We start from the raw sequence: 1,504 nt of genomic DNA, 5'->3' as shown, positions 1-1,504 counted from the left end.
GATGGGACAAATGCTCTAGGACCCAGTGGAAGCCTCTTTGAGGCTCCTGATGGGGTCAGAAACTGTGCTTCTGGTTTCCTGGAAGCACAGTTTATAGCGTTGGGGAAACTCCGAGAGGTTTCCCCGACGCAGTCCTGGGTCTCATGAGGCTCCATTAGCCTCAGGTGAGTGGGAAGGGTGGATTTTGGTGCAGGGGGGCAGCGACAGCCCGTAGGGGTGCCATCGTGAACCTTTGCCCCCGGACGCAGGGCTAGGGAAGTCTGCCGCTGCCTAATTGCAAGGGTTCTTCTGTCCCTTTTCTCATGTTGCTTCTCCACCCACACAACCTCTATTTTTGGTGAGAGAAGAGGGAGGAAACCCATTTCCTGCAGTATTTCTGAAGCACATTGTAGCAAAAGTACTCCCTGGAACAGATAGAGAAAATCATATAGCCTAATGAGACACCAAACAGCAGCAATGAAGCCATGTGTTAGGAAACTTACAGAGGTATGGGGAAAAGAACTCTCACAAAGTGTTAGTTCAAGTTGAATGTCTTTACAGTCACTGTGTGCATTTAACATTTTCATATCTTTGAGGAAAGTATTTTTGGGTTGAATAGTTTCTTTACAGCAACTTTGATGTCCTTGTTTCTCAAGGTAAATATTATAGGACTGAGAAATGGAGTAATTATAGTATAGGGTACTGACATCAGAGTGTCATTGCCTAAGGCATCCATGATACTTGACTTGAAGCAGGCGACAGCGGCAAACCCATAGTGCACAATCACCACAGTGAGGTGGGAGGCACAGGTCGAGAATACTTTCTGTCGGCTCTCCGTGGAGGGAAAGTGCAGGATGGTATTGATGATAAAGATGTATGTTAACATAATTAACAGGATGCTGGTCGCTAAGACTGCAGTAGGGAAAACAGAGATTATTACTTGAGCAGTGTTATCATCACTGCAAGCTAATTTAGCCACTGACAACATATGGCACAGGAAGTGGTTGATAGTGTTGGAGCTACAATAGGGCAAACTAAAGACCATAGCTGCTTCAGACAGAGAGATCAGAAATCCCCCAACCCCTGAAACAGCTATAAGCCATGCAATCACCCTCACATTCATGAGGACTGGGTAACACAAGGGATAGCATATAGCTAGGAATCGGTCATAGCCCATGATTGTTAGAATGAGACAGTTTGTAGCACCCAGTCCAAGGAAGAAAATCATTTGTGCTGTACATCCAGCAAAGGAGATTGTTTTACTATCTGATACCAAATTCACCAACATTTTGGGAACAACAACAAAACCGTAAAACGTCTCAGAAACAGACAAAGCAAAAAGGAAGATGTACATGGGGACGTGGAGGCTCCGATCATACCCGATGACTGTCATTATCAGCGCATTTCCCATCAAAGTTAGTATATATAAGATGAAGAATGTAACAAAAAGAAAAGGCTGCAGATCTGGAAACATGGAAAACCCAATCAGGATAAATTCTGTCACATGTGTTTGATTCCTCTTCAT

The 1,504-nt window shown here is 44.4% G+C and overlaps 1 protein-coding gene across 1 annotated transcript; it reads right to left on the bottom strand.

The window, feature by feature from the left end:
* Positions 1-562: 562 nt before the first annotated feature.
* LOC136638869 (olfactory receptor 10X1-like) lies at positions 563-1,504 on the bottom strand. The gene has a single exon (XM_066612898.1). The coding sequence runs from the start codon at positions 1,502-1,504 to the stop codon at positions 563-565; it is 942 nt and encodes a 313-aa protein (XP_066468995.1).

The sequence above is a fragment of the Tiliqua scincoides genome, chromosome 2 (genome assembly GCF_035046505.1).
Source record: "Tiliqua scincoides isolate rTilSci1 chromosome 2, rTilSci1.hap2, whole genome shotgun sequence".
Classification (NCBI taxonomy): domain Eukaryota; kingdom Metazoa; phylum Chordata; class Lepidosauria; order Squamata; family Scincidae; genus Tiliqua; species Tiliqua scincoides.
This window is presented reverse-complemented; position numbering and strand designations above follow the sequence as displayed.

Excerpts from the sequence above, each read along its gene's own strand:
- LOC136638869 (XM_066612898.1), bottom strand. The coding sequence starts at position 1,504 with ATGAAGAGGAATCAAACACATGTGACAGAATTTATCCTGATTGGGTTT.